This window comes from Coregonus lavaretus (assembly GCF_964263955.1).
Source record: "Coregonus lavaretus genome assembly, chromosome: 9".
Taxonomy (NCBI): Eukaryota; Metazoa; Chordata; class Actinopteri; order Salmoniformes; family Salmonidae; genus Coregonus; species Coregonus lavaretus.
In genome coordinates, this window is record NC_139996.1 from 33846975 (window position 1) to 33863574 (window position 16600).

Genomic DNA, 16600 nt, shown 5'->3' on the forward strand with positions numbered 1-16600 from the left:
GTTTACATTACCACCACAGTAAATTTACCAACTAGTTTTACATCCAGGATGTTTCCAAGAAATATATGAAACAGGATTTTTTCTTAGAAACAAGGTACATTTACCATGGCTGTAAACTGTTAAGCAAAAACCCCTGTATTACCTAAAAATAACTGTACCAAACATTCAATCGCAGTTTCCATATACCAATGGCTCTTTCACAGTGTAGTCCCTCTAATCAACATAACACAAAGCCCTCAATGCTTTACAAACACTTTACCATCATAGTCCTGTTCCACTGTAGTCTCTGAGTCCTTCTGTCCTGTTGTCGCGAGTACCTTGCCCCTCCACTTAAAGGGCCACGGGGTGGGGGCCAGTTTACTGTGACAGCTCAGCTGGGGGTCATGCAGCAGGTTCCACATGAGCCAGATCTGTGGCACTGTCAGACTGTGTACCACCATCAGCTCCCTGTAGAAACAAGGGTCAAACACCTGGAGGTGGGGAGCAGCAGAGGGGCGCACAATACCAAATGTACGGAAACCCTCATGGCGTGACGGTTTCACTCCAATTCTCTGTAAGCACATGCCTAAGAACACATCGTCGATGGGGAATAGTTCTACCTGCTGACACGCTCCACTCAGCCGCCTGGCGGTGTGACCAGACATCACAAAGCCTCCCCCTCCTGCATATGACGGATACATAGTCTGGCCATACACAAACTCTGGCACAAAGTACTTGCTGCTGCGCCGACGGATGGGGCGGGCGTGGTGGATTATGTCACCCACAAAGAGGTCCTTATCAGGCTTCTGACCCTTCAGCATCTGCAAAATGTTGTCTATATTCACATAGACATCAGCATCACCTTTGAAGATGAACTGGACATTGGAGCAGCTGTCATTCACCCACTGGAGGAAGTGGGTCTCTTTAAGTGTCAAATTGAAAAATGTGTCATCAAAGTCCCAGAGGAGAATGTCCCCAAAGGTGTGGCTCTCATAGGCAAGGAGCCGGTCCCATAAAGGCAGGGCTGTCTTGTTCCTGGGTACCCCAAGGAGGAATACAGTCTTCACTGTCTGCAAATTCTGGAGCACACCCTCTCTTCCCCAGGTGTGCCGCACTACCTGCCTTCTTTCAAAGTCTGCTGCTACTGACTTGATAGTAATGAGCATGTAGAGCTCGCCTGAGCATTTTCCTGGCTGGTCTATCAGCAGTTTGAAGTCCCGATTGTCCTTATCTCTTAGGTAGCCCTCAAAGTTAAAAGGTGGTTGTGTGGGTAAAACAGGAGCAGCCTTTGATGGGGCCACATTCTTTGTCCCCTTATCTTTCTTTGACTTGGATTTAGATTTGGTCTTAGGTTTGGATTTAGACTGAAGTTTGGACTTGGGATGTGACTGAGGCTCAGACTGGCACTTTGTCTTATCTGTGGGCGTAGAGGGGACCCGTTTAGTCACGTGGCTCTCTGGTAGAGTCCCTAGAAGAGCACAGGAGCTTGTAGAGCCCTGCTCTAAGTGCCAGGTGTCCCAGGTGGGAGTGAAGCATTGGTGGGCATACAACAGCAGACCGAGTAGCCCCAGCATGAGCAGGGTGCACAGAACATCTCCTTTTATGTGAATTCTCCTCATTGTGTCCCACTGAACCTATTTCCCTCTGAGGTCTACAAAGGCTGATTTCATTTACAACTCTTTTCCCATGAATTTTTATTTTCTTCTTCCTCAGGATCTCTGAGAGCAGAAAGCTCCAAACAGCATCCTGTGAAGAGTTCACAATACTGATCATTACATTTTCATTTACATTTTCGTCATTTAGCAGACACTCTTATCCAGAGCGACTTACAAATTGGTGCATTCACCTTATGATAGCCAGTGGGACAACCACTTTACAATCATCCATGCGGAGCAATTCCTGAGAGGTTTTCTGGGGGACCCTGAGGTCCTGCCGGATAATGCTCCGTAACCCAATACTCTGTGGTCCTTATGTTTCTACTCCAGTATCTCAGAGGGGTTTTTGCTTTAGTCCACAACATTCATTCCACTCCATCTCTTCAGCAGGCTGTACTCCTAGATATGAAAATAAATCACGATAATTACATTGTAAACATGCAAGGAAAGGAACAAAAATATATTTGGCAAACGTTTTTTGTTGTTGTTGTTACTTTTTATATTTATATTTGCAGTTACTTTGTATATTTTGTTTCCTGTTTTTATTTTATTTTATTATTCATAAATTATCTGAGGCTCCATTACAGTGATATCTGCAGTTGTAACCATTCAAACTAATTTCCTCCAATTTCCAGAACTAATGCAAGAATGTTCATACATTTTCCTATAGCAGACAAAGGAACAGAACAGATAATATCCCAGTAGTCTTCAGAAATTGACCACGGTTTCCAAGTTAGCGTTCAAATGACACCTCAGAAGCAAATGGAAAGCCAGACCAAAATGTTCCAAATGATTTTGAAGAACGACTTCATTGCCACCCTCTCCTATAGGACCTAACCCCAAATCTGGTCAATTCGGCTATAGGAGGGCGTGTCGGATCTTATGTAAGATTTCTAAATAGAAAAGGATGTCTTGTGTGCATTAGAACAGTGTTCCTAACTTAATGTTCCTATCTTAATCTCCTTCACAAATGTAATTATTTATTGGTTCACCGTGCAGTTTATAATGAGCAAAAATGCATCTGAAAATGCATCATTTTTCGTCAGCAAAACGGACATGCATGCGTTTACCCTCGAAGGAAAACGTTTGTCGCATGTAAAAAATGAAAAAGCCTACCATGACGCATGGCATTTACATATAATTGGCAGACTGTTGCATGTTTACATAATACAGGGAGCCCTATATTGAATGACAGCGTTTGTATTGTATCAGTGTATATATGTGTACAAAGTATTACATCTACGCATCAGTCATCATACTTACCACGACAGATGAAAGTCACCAAAACAATTTATAGCGCCACTGCCAAACCCGGGAACATCTGGTTTCTGTATGAAATCTGCAGTCTGACAGTGCTGGGGTCCAACAAAAACGAAGTTTAAAATGGAGAGAAAAAAACATGAAATGAATACAGACCTACATGGTGTATATGGAGGGAGCCTCAGTAGGGTAGAGTTAACTTTTGAAAAACGTGCAAAATTGGCAAGACAGCATTTTAACGGTGTTCATTTCACTGGTCACGTGACACGTGTGGGAGTCGCTGGTCCAGCTGTGAGCCAGATGCCAGCGCAGCAACTGGAAACAGACTCTCCAAGAATATAAAGTAAGGGGAAACGGGGACGCATAATGATCCGGACCTAGCAGACTTATTTTTTTGTCAGACACTTTGTACTTTTATCATGGTGACTGATGTCCTTGCAATACAGCACCATATGTACTTCTAGCCCCTAGCTGTATTAAATGGCTGCAATTTAGGAGCTGAATTCACTTAACAGCACTCTGGCCTGAGAGACATTGAAGACATTCATTCAACCAACAAGAGTTGAATGAAAATACTACAATGAAAACAAAAAACAGACATATTAAGTTAAAAGACCATTTAGTTTAGCTTTACATTTTCTGCACACACACAAAGTTCCCTGTCTATTTACAATCTACAAAAGGTAAACATGTATCACACACTGCTGGTCCCATTTAACATTAAAGGAGTATAGATTTATTTTGCTACAAAACCACATTTACAACTTGACAGTTACTCCCACCCACTGACTCCTCTAAAACATCACTGCTGACCAATGGCATCTGGGGGTGCAGGAGAGGACTGACTATTCTTCAGGCCTTGCCACTAGAGAACTAGACTTTTGCCACACTTATAAAGCCTCCTCTCCTGGCTCCCCCCAGACTGGCTCCCCCCTCTCACACAGGGGGTGCCCACAGGAAGAGGCTGTGCCTGCTCTCATTATCTTGAAAAGGGCATTGACATTATTGTTTTTGATAGCATCTCGGCAGGCTGTGATAACCTGATTCTTCGGCTTACCCACAGAGAGACAAAGAGTAGGAGAGGTTAGGAAAGTCCCGAACCCTTCAAAACACATTAAATCCTCTACAAACGCTATCCCCCACTGATCACCCTGTAAACCCCTACTCACCTCTCAGTCTCCCTGCCCTCTGAATGGGCCTGGTTGGCAGACTTAAGGTAGGCGATGAGAGCATTGTGATTGTTGGATCGGATCTTGTACTCATTGATCAGGTCTCTGTTCAGGTCATAGAGCTCAATGTAGCTCTTCTTCATGTTCCTCCTGTCAAGCAAAAAGATGAAGGGATGAAAAGAAAAGCCAAGCAGAGGAATCCTACAGAGAAATCAGGGAGGTGGTGGTTGGTGTGGCGTCACTCACATGTCCCCCATGAGTCGTGCGTCCTCTGCCTGCACCAGCATGTTACGGATGTGATTAGAATGATCTGCAATGGCCGCCGTCAGCATTTGGTGGACAGAGTGATAGTCATCTACCTGTTCAAACAATTGGTAACTTTGGGTTACGGTATGTAACCCCGGTTCTCTGAAGGAGACGAGGAAGACATCTCACTATGGGACACGCCCTCTTTTGTGGGTCTTTGGTTGAAGCCTTATTCAATCACGCCTAACAGGCCAATCAGAGCTTTATGGGTGTACGCCCCGGGTGTCTATATAACACCCTGCACTGCTCTGGTTTCCTCATTATAAGAACTACCTCTTACACGACTCGTGCAAGAGGGGCAATCTGGTGAGATTGCCGTCGCGTGAGATACCAAGTGCCGACTCGTGTGTAGAACGAACGGCTGGGTTATCTTTCACAGGGGAATGTAAAAGGGATGGTGCTTCAATGGTGGGGTAACACACTGAAGAAACAGCACCGCTCATGCTAGCCAAACAAACCGAATGGGGGTTTAGCCCAAAGGTTTTATAGCTAAAACACCAGTGGAGCCGTTAGCCCACTACATAGCCAAGACACTCGAAAGTTCAGCTAGCTAACGCCGAATGGTGGAAACCGACGTAGAGCTAGAGACCCCAGGTAGAAGTAGCTAAAATTTGTGGGAACCTGCTATTAGCGGGATGCAGTGGAGCTAGCTAGCTAACAACGCCAATTGTGTGTAGGCAGCAGGTGTACTGTAGCTAGCCGACGACAAAAAGTGCTGCTAACAAGCTAACTAAGGTATCTTCACTCTGTAAAGTGAAGCTGAAGTTAGCAGAATTCCTGAAAATAAGCCACTCAATGCTCTGTGGTGGGGTGGTAACCCACCCGGAAGGAACAGTTAAGTTGAGAGCTAGTTTTCTGAAGAAAGCTGCTTAACGAGCTAGTCACCAAATAGACTTGTGAAGAGGCGAAGAAACAGAACACCAGAGCAGTGCAGGGTGTTATATAGACACGCGGGCTTACACCCACAAAGCTCTGATTGGCCTGTTAGGCATGATTGAATAAGGCTTTAACCAATGACCCGCAAAAGAGGGCGTGTCCCATAGTTAGACGTCGAACCGAGTCGACTGACAGAGAACATAGGCCAACTACACAAAAATAAAGCCATACCAAAGGTGTTGTGAGGTTGGTAATGAGAGAAATGCTATTGGTGTGAAGGTTGAGGTGGGCAGTCTGGGAACAGGTTTGTTCACCTCAGTCAGGATGGTCCGCAGCTCCCCAAAGTACGTGGGGAAGTCTGCCTCTGCCTGTAGGTCTATGTCGTCTGTGTTTAGTGTGATCTGATTGGAAAGCAAAGAACCACTGAAGGGCCATTTTGAAATACTACAGATCTCCCGTGCACAAAGATACGTGTTAACACATGTAGACATACCTCTCCACTGGTGCTTAGCATGCTTATTGTGAGTAGTCCCCCACCGCGCAGAGAGGTGAACATCACATCTGGGGTATCAATGCCCTCCAGTAGAAGGAAGTTCTGGTTCAGCTACATGATGACCCAAAGACGAGAATAGAGATATTCTGTAGTAACAGTTAACATTACTATGGAGCAGAATGCCAGAGGGGCTTGGAAGAGTCTGTAGAGGAACGTGACAGCACATGAAAGTGTGTGTGTAAGTTAGAGTACAAGAGAGATACAAATAATGAATGTGCTTACTCTCTGTGGCCTGTCGTTGATGGTGAAGGTGACTTTCCCAGTAGGTTGAGATACCTCAGGATCAACATTAAGATCATACATGGAGAAGAGAGGCAGCTGATGCGTGATTTCAAAGACGTGGAACTGAATGCTGGAGGAAAGGAAAGAGAAAGAATAAGCACATTCAAATTACAAAATTAATATTGTTGTTATTAGACAGAGCTAAAGTACTGCTAAAGTTACAAAGTTGGATAGTAATTGATAGTCAAAATAAATGATTGGTTGTTTTAAAGTGTGAATTTCACTGGCAAATCACTTCATTAAAACATTTATGCAGAGGACTCAGCTATGTCTCTTTCATAATTAAAATATGTGTACCTGCTCTTGCCGCCAACAAAAGCTTTGATGTGTAGATCCACAGGGATATCTTTGGGAGGAATGATGAGAACACGGATACAACCAGACCGATTCTGGGCACTGGGGTGTACCACCTGACTTTCACCCTCGAGAATTCCCTCAGCGAACATCAGCACGGCTCTAATGATGGTCTCTGTAGGGGGAAATCCAAGAGGTCAGTACTCAGCCCACTTAGTTACCACAGCAAGCCACATGAGGCTGCACATTCTAGAATTATAGGATGGTGAGTGGTGAGAGTGATTGGGTTCAATGTGGGACAGGCTGAGGTTTGGTCAGCATGGTGAGTTTCTGTGTGGTTTTAGGGCTGTGTAAGTGAGCTGCTTACTGGGTTTTGATGACAGTGCATGAGTGTGTTAGTGGTTCGTAGGGAGGGTATCTCTGTGGGGTGATGGTGTTTACCATTGGGCGTGGAGATGCTGAGCTCTATGTGTGCCCTCTGGGACTCTGTGGCAACTCTGACAGAGGGCAGTCTAGAGCTGGGTATTGGCTGGTATCACCCCCATCTGGGTATCCCCTTCTGAAGCCCCTGGGACAGCCTGTCACCAGAGACACAAGACACACAGTCCTTTACACTAAGGTACAAACCCTATGCGTGTGTTTGCTTGTACATAGCGTGGGAGGATCATAGTGTTCTCCTCAGAGTAAGTTTGAATGTTTGTCTGAGGTGTGGGTGTTTGATTGTACATGTAGGCTTTAGCGTTCTCTTCTAATATCAGTTACTTCAAAGAGAGTTTCAGTGTGTATATATGAATGTAAAAGTGTGTTTGGTTGTAGCTGTATCCTCATAGTTGATTCTGTGAAAGTGTTTGTCAGTGTGTGTTCTTAGTAGGGCTGTCCCCGACTAAAAACAATCTTGGTCGACCAATCGATTGGTCTAAATGTTAAAACGTGAATTTTTCCATATATAGACACACCCTATGTTTGAATAAAATCAACTATATATAGACTACTGAGCTTGTCTGATGCTTTAAGCACTGCGATTAAAAATGATGACATAAAATGACTAAAGAGGGAGCCAGAGATCAATATCGCTTAACCAGAAGAAAAAAACCTGTTCCCGACCCTCCTCCTCCCGCAACCTTTCCCATTTGGAGTGCCAAGTTATCGTACCATTTCTACTGATCTGTATGCCAGTTATGATTTTCATATGCACATTTTCGTGGAACAGTTTCATTTCATTTATAATAAAGTCTTCATATCTCAAAATCAATGTCATGTGGTTAATCAAAATTCTATCTAAATGAAAATGATACAAATCTAAAAGTAACTTCTATTGCCATTGCCAATATGTAAAAGTAGCCTACATAAAGCCAACAATTAAAAACATTAAAGCCAACAAATAAAAACATTGCAGCCCGCAGGTAGACAATATCCTGATAAAAACCACATTGGCTACGCATGGCCTGTCTGCAAGGAACTTGACACATTGTGTCAACTATTAACTTGGTCCAGCATGAGCTAGCAAACTTGCAACATTGTAGAAAATATTCTGGGCCCTCAGTTTCCTGCTCCAGTAAGCTCTGGACAGACACAGCTGTAGGCTATTTGCGCAAGGGATACAAAGTAATCAGGTTGGCATATTTTATGACGTTTCCACCGGATCAGAGCATGACATTTTTTTCCCCTTTCATGCTGAGTGGTTATCGAAAGGGAGAGAGCTGGAAAGATTTTTCTAATAGGCTATGTTGAAGAACAATTGTCCTTCTCAATTGCTGTTTGGGCTAAGAAAAAATTACTTTGAGAAGCTCCACAGTGATGGTGAGTTAAGACAATCATAAATTGTATCAGATCCCTAAATGGGCATATTTATAGGCCTACATTTGCGTGCAGGCCAGGTATCCTAGGCCTACTACCACAGTGAGGGAAAAAAGTATTTGATCCCCTGCTGATTTTGTACGTTTGCCCATTGACAAAGACATGATCAGTCTATCATTTTAATGGTAGGTTTATTTGAACAGTGAGAGACAGAATAACAACAAAAAAATCCAGAAAAATGCATGTCAAAAATGTTATAAATTGATTTGCATTTTAATGAGGGAAATAAGTATTTGACCCCTCTGCAAAACATGACTTACAGTGAGGGAAAAAAGTATTTGATCCCCTGCTGATTTTGTACATTTGCCCACTGACAAAGACATGATCAGTCTATAATTTTAATGGTAGGTTTATTTGAACAGTGAGAGACAGAATAACAACAAAAAAATCCAGAAAAACGCATGTCAAAAATGTTATAAATTGATTTGCATTTTAATGAGGGAAATAAGTATTTGACCCCACTGCAAAACATGACTTCCCTGTTGGCAATCACAGAGGTCAGACGTTTCTTGTAGTTGGCCACCAGGTTTGCACACATCTCAGGAGGGATTTTGTTCCACTCCTCTTTGCAGATCTTCTCCAAGTCATTAAGGTTTCAAGGCTGACGTTTGGCAACTCGAACCTTCAGCTCCCTCCACAGATTTTCTATGGGATTAAGGTCTGGAGACTGGCTAGGCCACTCCAGGACCTTAATATGCTTCTTCTTGAGCCACTCCTTTGTTGCCTTGGCCGTGTGTTTTGGGTCATTGTCATGCTGGAATACCCATCCACGACCCATTTTCAATGCCCTGGCTGAGGGAAGGAGGTTCTCACCCAAGATTTGACGGTACATGGCCCTGTCCATCGTCCCTTTGATGCAGTGAAGTTGTCCTGTCCCCATAGCAGAAAAACACCCCCAAAGCATAATGTTTCCACCTCCATGTTTGACGGTGGGGATGGTGATCTTGGGGTCATAGGCAGCATTCCTCCTCCTCCAAACACGGCGAGTTGAGTTGATGCCAAAGAGCTTGATTTTGGTCTCATCTGACCACAACACTTTCACCCAGTTCTCCTCTGAATCATTCAGATGTTCATTGGCAAACTTCAGACGGGCCTGTATATGTGCTTTCTTGAGCAGGGGGACCTTGCGGGCGCTGCAGGATTTCAGTCCTTCATGGCGTAGTGTGTTACCAATTGTTTTCTTGGTGACTATGGTCCCAGCTGCCTTGAGATCATTGACAAGATCCTCCCGTGTAGTTCTGGGTTGATTCCTCACCGTTCTCATGATCATTGCAACTCCACGAGGTGAGATCTTGCATGGAGCCCCAGGCCGAGGGAGATTGACAGTTCTTTTGTGTTTCTTCCATTTGCGAATAATCGCACCAACTGTTGTCACCTTCTCACCAAGCTGCTTGGCGATGGTCTTGTAGCCCATTCCAGCCTTGTGTAGGTCTACAATCTTGTCCCTGACATCCTTGGAGAGCTCTTTGGTCTTGGCCATGGTGGAGATTTTGGAATCTGATTGATTGATTGCTTCTGTGGACAGGTGTCTTTTATACAGGTAACAAGCTGAGATTAGGAGCACTCCCTTTAAGAGTGTGCTCCTAATCTCAGCTCGTTACCTGTATAAAAGACACCTGGGAGCCAGAAATCTTTCTGATTGAGAGGGGGTCAAATACTTATTTCCCTCATTAAAATGCAAATCAATTTATAACATTTTTGACATGCGTTTTTCTGGATTTTTTTGTTGTTATTCTGTCTCTCACTGTTCAAATAAACCATTAAAATTATAGACTGATCATTTCTTTGTCAGTGGGCAAACGTACAAAATCAGCAGGGGATCAAATACTTTTTTCCCCTCACTGTATGTGTAATCAGGTGTGTGTCCTTACTCAGGATTGACAGGAGCACTCCAAACAAAAGACAATTAATAAATTGACAACTCATAAATGGAATTAAATTAACCTAAACTTTTTTCTCACAAGTATAGCCTACGTAGTGCACTCCGCACACAACATGTCCACTCCTACAATGACAACGGTAAGACTGTAATAATAATATATTGAATGCATTAACAGACAGTCCCCTGTAGCTCAGTTGGTAGAGCATGGCACTTGCAACGCCAGGGTTGTGGGTTTGTTTCCCACGGGGGGGGGGGGCAGTATGAAAATCTATGCACTCACTAACTGTAAGTCGCTCTAGATAAGAGCATCTGCTAAATGACTAAAATGTAAATGATTACCGTAACCAAACAAACATTGTAGATGGGAATTAACGGTAGGCTAAATGTACTATTGATGATACTGGAGTGCCAACCCTGCGGCCTCCACAATGATTTAGTCTGCTCAGAAAGGCGTGAATCAGACAAGTGTCTCATGTGCCAGAAACATTTTTTTATTTATATTTGCCACTGCTCGACTAACAAAATCTCGGTCGACCAACAGCCTATCGACCAAACAATCGACCAGTGGACTAAATGGGGTCAGCCATAGTTCTTAGAAACCTTGGCATTCTACTCATTGTTGTGTAGTTCTAGTAGCAGGTTCTGCCTGCGCTGGCTCAGCTCTCGGATCAGATCCTGCTCCACACCGGAGTCCATCAGGTTCCCCTTCATCTCCTTACTGGCAGGCAGGTAGCCACGCACTGACAACAAGAATACAACACATTGGATGTCAAAGACAGCACCAAGTCGACATATGGTGCAAATTCTGAGAGAATACACACAAATAAACTAGGCCTATACGAAGTGCTAGTAGTGCTACTCATGTCTTTCCCTTCTCCCTCCACAGAGGTACAGATGAGCTGGATCTGTCCATCCATGCGATAGTCCCCCTCCACCACTCCAGCAGACGAGAAGCTGTCTTTGAAGATAGCTTCACCTGTTAGATCGCGCCATGCATCAATCTGTAAATTAAGGTGAAGTCAAGGGGCCTTACAACATTCATAACACTTGGAGGAAAGGCTGGTGCCAAGTGTCAACCAGTCCCAGACAATGTGAAGGATTAGAGGACTTTGAAGACTCTCCTTGATTGGTTCTGTACTCATTTGAACAAATAGGTCTTCTTGATTGCTCTAAATCGATTATCGACTGACACATCAAGGTGGTTTACCTTTCCATTGGACCAGCCCTTGATGAGTTCTACAACACCGTCAGCATTAAGGTCAAATACATGGATGCTCATTGCATGGTTTTTAGACTGCAGAGGGAAAGAGGGACCGTTATTGGCACATCTTTAAACATAAAGCTGGTGCAAATTCAATATGTTTTGTGTAAAGTGACAGGGATGCATTAAGAAGGAAAACTAATATTCCACCCATTCAAACGTGCAGGACCTTGATTCTCCAGTAGTGGGCAGTGCGGTCATATACACCCACTGTTCCATTGGCCAGAGCATAAGCAAACCTGCTGCCATGCATCTGAAAGACACAAAGAGAGAACAATCAGCACACATCCTCTCTTTGCTGACATTTTCTGTACTATACACAGCAAGATTTTGTAAGTATTGAAACATAAAATAGCAGCAGAAACACAGCTCTGGGTATGCAATATGAGCTATACCTAGTTTTCACAAGTTCATCTTTGAATAACCTAATGTCAAAGTCCTCTGATCCGACAAGAAGCTGCAAAGACCAGACAAAATAAAATATGTACAGTATATTACCCATTTTAGGATCTAGTATATTTATGTAATAACAACATTTGAAGTCGTCTAGCTGTACATTGCAAAGTACTTGCTTTCATCTTTGGATGAAACTTCTGCAAAATAAAATGTCACACCTCATTTTTTCCATCGCCAGTAAAACACAGAGAACCAATGACCGGACGTTATCCCCCGTGACCTGAAAAGGAACCCAGACAAACAGACATAAACAGATATAATTTACTTTATTGTGGTAAAACTCTTCCTATTTCAATTTCAATGTTGGACAACAGTTCACATGATCAAGAGGAACACGATCCATACCGTCCAGAACTGGTCATCCCCTCACAGTCAAATCCTTGTAAGGCACAGTTTCCTCCGATGATGGTGAGGGGGGACTCAATGTTCGCCAATTTCCCTAAAACGATGGCATTGGCCCCATCTGTCACCTAGAGAGAATATAAAGGACATAGCATTATTATTTGCAAAACTGTATTATTATGTAATACAACTACAACAGAAACATGATTATGTTGTATCATTGTTTCCTGTCCAGTCCTTGGCTTACCTCTTTGTAGAAGATGTCAGCATTGTTGTGTACGTCATAGGCCAGCAGGTTTGTCTGTGTGTCTCCAGTGGTTTTGGGTCCTAGAGTACCAGCTGTCAGGCAGCTCAAAGCCTGGTTGATGTTGAGCAAAGAGATGTCCGAGTCCTGGGCACTCTGGCTCAGACGGTGGGCTGCCTTCCGCTGGCCACGCATGTGAGGGTTATGGATGAACACCTGATAGAAGAGAGAAGATTGAATCACTTGAGCTGGAGTGCTATATTACAATGCATCAAGCTTCATGCATACATGTAAATGGCAACTACCAAAGGGAACTGGGCGAGGTCATATCTTCCCTGATTGTGTGGCTGCAGTGAGGCATGGGGGGATCCCTTTAAACTTGCCCATTGTAACCATGCGCGGGTTGATTTTATGGTTCATCTTGAGGGTGAATATAGGCACCAAAATGGTGGCACAATCCTAAAACAAAAATAACCAATTACAGTACATATTGTGTGCGTGTTCTGCTGGTTGTTTGTTCTGAGATGAGTATGAAATTGAATCATCACTGCTGGAGATGCATGCATGTTGCATCCAAATTACCCTCATAAACGTTGTTTTTACACTGCTGCTACTCGCTGTTTATTATCTATGCAGTCACTTTACCCCTACCTACATGTACAAATTACCTCGACTAACCTGTACCCCCGCATATTGATGCGGTACCGGTACCCCTGTATATAGCCTCGTTATTGTTATTTTATTGTGTAACTTTTTTTTTTTTTACTTGAGTTTATTTAGTAAATATTTTCTTAACTCTATTTCTTGAACTGCATTGTTGGTTAAGGGGTTTGTAAGTAGGCATTTCACGGTAATGAAATTGTATTCCGCGCATGTGACAAATAAAATTTGATTTTGAAATGGCTTACTCCAGTCGCCCGCTGGGTGTCCCGGCGTTACCTAGTAACACAGGGCTGTTTCCCAAACCAAGTCCTGGGGCCACATTTTGGTTTTTGCCCTAGTACTACACAGCTGATTGAAATATCAAACTCATCATCAAGCTTTGATTATTTGAGTTAGCTGTGTAGTGCTAGGGCAAAAAAACTAAACGTGCACCCAGAGGGGGCCCCAGGACCGAGTTTGGGAAACCCTGATCTTGCTAATCCCAGTTGTTTGCGCTCCAGTCCATTTTTATTTTATTTCACCTTTATTTAACCAGGTAAGCCAGTTGAGAACAGGTTCTCATTTACAACTGCGACCTGGCCAAGATAAATGTTCATTGTTTTGGCTCCTCCTAGTCTTCGAAAATAGCCAACATAGATAAACAGATAGCTAGATAGATATCTATCATAGCTATGACTAATTCAAATATTGTTAGTACTACAGTGCGACATTTCAGTAATTCTCTTTCCCAAATGAACACATCCACAAGTCAGTCAGCGATTACTCATCACTGTAGCTAACTAGCTAGGTATATTTATTCCCCCTATTTCCATATGTAACAAGGCATGAGATATGTCGACAGAACATACAACACATTTTATATAGTTAGCCCATTTGATAAAGCGAGACGATATCTTGCCGAAATCCTCGATGTTTAGCTGTCTTTAACGGTCAATGTTTCTGGGTTAGCTAGCTAGCTACAACCATGCTAACGTGCCAAGGCAAGAAGACGCTTTCCCTCTTGCAAATGACGTCACTTGTCACTCAAAGCTGCTGAAGTTACTTTGTCGCGAACACATCATTCGACCGTACCAACCAAGTGATTTGAAGTCATCATCGTTCATGGAGTTTAGAATAAACCGACTATATTAAATAAAATACCAGTATTTGGGGTTTTAAACAATAAATAAAAACGCTGTAAAAAAACGCTGTAGTTATTCTCTATTCTATTCTATATTTCTGTATTGATTATGACGCATATTAGGGTGAAGTAAATGCTTTTTTTTATATGATGAAAGATTAAAGTATTTATGAAAGGCTTGTAGAATAGGTCTGTATGCATCATTGTTTTATTTTCATAACTGTCATTTGTAATGAATTGTAGGACTGGCTGCTGACGGTGACTATTCTTATCACATTGTACCATGTTTGTGGTATGACACAGCTCATTTACTCAGGCAAGATATTCTAGAAAAATACTAACACTCAGTCGACGAGCGCAAAGTGATTCATTAACATTCGAATGTTGCTCGTCGCTCGTGTGCAGATAAAGGAACCACGGGACTGGAAGCTCTCAACACAGCACCAATGACAACACAACCCTCCCGCAAAAGTGACAACTGAACCATTGAATAACTGTTTGCGTACCGTGTGCACTGTGCACAGTAACGATGACTGTACAACAGAAAACCAGTCAACAATGTAGTGATTTGTAAATCGTCATTTTAATATATTTTCCATATACACTAGGCCTATTCAAATTCTTCCCGACAAGTAATAGAATTATATTAACTTTTCGCATTCTAATCTATAGGCCTAGGTCTAGATTAGATTATAGTCTATAACAATTTAAATCATCATGAATTTGAACCATAAAATTAGATTGTGCCTGTAAAATAACAATATAATGGCCTTATTGATTACAACACTTCAGACCCTGGGCGTTATTGAAGGCATTCATAAATAAATAAAAATCACAATAAATGTTTGTATAGTTAAATAATGGTGTAGCCTTAATTAGTCGTGGTAATCAGGTTTATGTAACAGGCTATGGAATTTGGAAACAATAGGCAACTCTTCATTGATTATGTTCGCGCTGTATAATGAAATAACCCGTGTGCAAACCCTGATCTGCATGAACACGAGACTGTTTTGCACACGGCACACGTCTGTCCGGACGCTATAAAAACCGTGCTTCGTCAAAGAGAAATAAAAAACGGACAACTCACCAGTGAAATTAAGGCAACAATATTTCATTTGGATAAAGAAGGGAGATCAAAAACTGAAAAATGGATCCTTGTGAATGCGCCAAATGTAAGTTTCCATGTATATTGATCAATATAATCAGGATCTAGGCATATTTATTCGAAAAATCAACATGACAGGTAATTGGTTATCTAGTAACCAACTGTTTTTTTTGTAGCTGGATCTTGCAACTGCGGTGGATCCTGCAAGTGCTCCAACTGCGCATGCACCAGTTGTAAGAAAAGTAAGTGTTTTTGTTACATTCTAAATAGCACTATTTTCAGATAGGCCTACATGGGCAATTTACCCAATCTCTGCTCAATGGTGTCTGGTGACACTTTACATGGGGAGGACGGGCTGGGCACCCTGTGATAACCTATGATAGGTTACCTATCCCATCATAACCAAGTGGGAAGGTGGTATTTACCACATGACTGAGGAAAAAATACACTTGGACGCCCCTTCAACTGGAATTTAGTAGTAGGGAAACTCGTCTATGTCCCTGAGCGCCGACTTCTCCCACATGCTGACCTGACGCCACCTAAGGAAATGACTTAACTGCATTTTCAGCAGTGAAATTCAAATGCAAAACGTTAATAAAAAGCAATGTAATTATTTTTTTTACTCTATCATTTGTTTACCAGCATGATGGCTGTACTTTATGGTCCATTAGAAAATCTGCGTTTCTCAATGAGATGACTGCATCCAACTGGTATAAGACTTTCCAACTGGTAAATAACATCTTCCCACTTAGTTATGAACACCTGGTAGCCCAATAATGGCGCTTTCAAGAGTACTCCGAACTAGGAAGTCTTTGACATGAGTATGTTGACGACTGGGGGGGAAACAACTTGACAACTCGGGCATCATCCTAGAGCCTCAAATTGCCTCGTTAATAGGTTATGCAATATAGTCTGTCATTGGTAATCACTAATCAATTGTTTTTGTCCCATCAGGTTGCTGCCCCTGCTGTCCTTCCGGCTGCAGTAAATGTGCCTCAGGCTGCGTGTGCAAGGGCAAGACCTGCGATACCAGCTGTTGTCAGTGAGGCCTGGTACATGACCGTGACAATGCAGTCATTCCCTATGAATATGAAATTGGTTGTACCATCTTGAACCTAGCTTTAGCATTTTGTACTTCGTCTGTTAAATGTAAAAAAATAAATGTCTTCAAACTTATTCAAGTTTAACTTTTACTGGGGGTGGGGAACTATGATTTTAAATGTTTTATCCACATGAAACTGACTAATCTACAATTGTTGGGTTGCTTTTTAGTAACCTTCCTGTGTCTACATGTGT

At 42.6% G+C, this 16600-nt stretch overlaps 2 protein-coding genes and 1 pseudogene across 3 annotated transcripts; 1 reads left to right on the forward strand and 2 right to left on the reverse strand.

Annotated features, from left to right (window-relative positions):
* Nucleotides 1-236: 236 nt before the first annotated feature.
* On the reverse strand, nt 237-1598 carry LOC311134599 (UDP-GlcNAc:betaGal beta-1,3-N-acetylglucosaminyltransferase 9-like; the record flags this gene model as incomplete). The annotated part of the gene is made up of 1 exon (XM_084168335.1): nt 237-1598. One exon carries the CDS (start codon nt 1596-1598, stop codon nt 237-239), a length of 1362 nt encoding a protein of 453 aa, XP_084024461.1.
* A 2186-nt stretch (nt 1599-3784) lies between these two features.
* LOC311135332 (BBSome complex member BBS2-like) lies at nt 3785-13004 on the reverse strand (annotated as a pseudogene). Its single transcript has 18 exons — nt 12999-13004; nt 12747-12875; nt 12420-12632; nt 12176-12300; nt 11989-12050; nt 11694-11831; nt 11544-11627; nt 11321-11407; nt 10973-11114; nt 10714-10853; nt 6816-6952; nt 6378-6549; nt 5991-6150; nt 5739-5849; nt 5560-5646; nt 4310-4422; nt 4064-4213; nt 3785-3954 (listed from the first exon to the last, which is right to left on the reverse strand). The product of its transcript is annotated as a BBSome complex member BBS2-like (transcript).
* Nucleotides 13005-15261: 2257 nt separating this feature from the next.
* On the forward strand, nt 15262-16480 carry mt2 (metallothionein 2). Its single transcript, XM_084168386.1, has 3 exons — nt 15262-15371; nt 15481-15546; nt 16259-16480. The coding sequence occupies exons 1-3, from the start codon at nt 15347-15349 to the stop codon at nt 16348-16350; spliced, it is 183 nt and encodes a 60-aa protein (XP_084024512.1). The 5' UTR covers nt 15262-15346; the 3' UTR covers nt 16351-16480.
* The last annotated feature ends 120 nt before the right edge of the window (nt 16481-16600 follow it).

Bases quoted from the DNA above. Each gene is read 5' to 3' on its own strand.
- mt2 (XM_084168386.1), top strand. From the start codon at position 15,347: ATGGATCCTTGTGAATGCGCCAAAT. The intron at 15,372-15,480 runs GTAAGTTTCCAT...TTTTTTTTGTAG, and splicing joins TCCTTGTGAATGCGCCAAAT to CTGGATCTTGCAACTGCGGT. The intron at 15,547-16,258 runs GTAAGTGTTTTT...TTGTCCCATCAG, and splicing joins ATGCACCAGTTGTAAGAAAA to GTTGCTGCCCCTGCTGTCCT.